This window comes from Sinocyclocheilus grahami, unplaced genomic scaffold (assembly GCF_001515645.1).
Source record: "Sinocyclocheilus grahami isolate Dianchi unplaced genomic scaffold, SAMN03320097.WGS_v1.1 scaffold308.1, whole genome shotgun sequence".
In the NCBI taxonomy this organism is placed as follows: Eukaryota; Metazoa; Chordata; class Actinopteri; order Cypriniformes; family Cyprinidae; genus Sinocyclocheilus; species Sinocyclocheilus grahami.
This window is the reverse complement of record NW_015505487.1, coordinates 798,408-799,951: the sequence shown is the minus strand read 5'-3', so window position 1 is coordinate 799,951 and position 1,544 is coordinate 798,408. Positions and strand designations below refer to the sequence as shown.

General features: G+C 33.6%; 1 protein-coding gene across 1 annotated transcript in view; it reads right to left on the bottom strand.

Annotated features, from left to right (window-relative positions):
• LOC107601622 (pre-mRNA-splicing factor CWC22 homolog) overlaps window positions 1-1,310 on the bottom strand; it is a 59,547-nt gene extending 58,237 nt beyond the window's left edge. The window contains exon 1 of the mRNA XM_016293872.1: window positions 1,173-1,310. Coding sequence (XP_016149358.1) covers window positions 1,173-1,235 — 63 coding nt within the window. The 5' untranslated portion in view covers window positions 1,236-1,310. The remainder of the gene's footprint in view (window positions 1-1,172) is intronic.
• Window positions 1,311-1,544: the final 234 nt, after the last annotated feature.

The window sequence follows — 1,544 nt, the reverse complement described above, 5'->3', positions numbered from 1 at the left end:
TTTATAGTATATATAAATACATTCATGAATGTTTTTAATGAATGGATTTTATAATAATATAAATGTGTAACATTTTACCATTTTACCATCAACACTTTTATTTGTTCCCCACAAAATATAGTTTTTTCACTAAATGTTTGGATTTCTAAAATTATTGTGCATTGTTGAGGTTTTATGGATTCAGTTCATTAGACTTTTTTTACTATTAAAATTTAATTCAACCATTAAGATCGAATCTAGAAAAATTAAAACTGGTAAAATAATAACAACAACAGAATTTGTGAAAAAATAAAACAGATTTGATAGGGTGCTACACCAGGAGTGGGACTGGACACCTCTGGTTTATACCATATAGGCTGGGGTTACCTGTAATTTGTAACAATGCAACAAAATTATGTGGAAAGAAAACAGAGATGAACATGTCCCAAACAACTCAAGAAAAGGACAAACTTGTACTTAAGGGTTGTAACATGAGTTCAGCTTCATTAAATTTGTTACATTGTATTCAATTCACTGTTTCGAGTCATTTTAACCATTTATAAATAATGACTGTTTACAGTCTAGGTTAACATCTAGTTCCTCTGATTCTTTTTAAAGAAAGACAGAAAGAAAGAAATTAGTACTTTTCTTCAAAAAGGACACTCTAAATTCAAATCAAAACACGTTAAAGACATTTATAATGCTACAAAGATTACTATTCCAAATATTTCAACAAAACCTTCTATTATGGTCTTTGCTTGTAATATGTAATATCAAAGGAGTTTCCACTACATATGAAACCATTAGACCTACTAAATAAGAATTTAGACCTACTAAGAAAACATTTAACCACAATTGTGTTTTGACTTGATCACATGTTGATACTGTTTAAAACCTTGTCCCTTTAAAAAAATCTGTCTAAGGGATTTAATTTCTCTTTAGAGAGAATCAAGGGACCCATAAAAGACTGATATGAAACAATATGAGAGCTTATTATTTGTTTGTGTCAGTGTTTATATCGATATTACACACAGGTAATCTCACACACACTAAAGCAGCGCCATCTGCTCCATGTGTGCGGGCCCACCCCCGTAAAAACCCAACCTAACACACACACGAACCGCTTTAAACTACCCTGTCGTATCAAACATACATATATTCATGTTTTAACGCGGGTAGAGTGATGTCCCTACCTCATCTCTGGATGTAGGACTCATATTCAATGCCGTTTCGGACTCGTTTGACTCAGCCGCCATCTTTCCCACCGTCTTCCGGAAGTGATGCTACGGGTGCCCGCGGGTCTCAAAGTGAAGCTCAACGCGTTTTTCCTCAGCAGTCATGCTGCATTACTGAACATATGCTGGATGATTATCACTAATGGAAAAAACAACTATGCGCCAGGAAACAGATGCCTTGATTTTATTTTACATTATATTAATGTCTTGAGGCTAATTTGATGTTCTGTCCACGCCAAGGCAAAGTAAGTGAAATGTAATGATTAATGCTAAGAGAAAGACTTCTTTCTTTCTTTTTTTTCTTACAAGTAGCTTATTGTTTACAGGAAT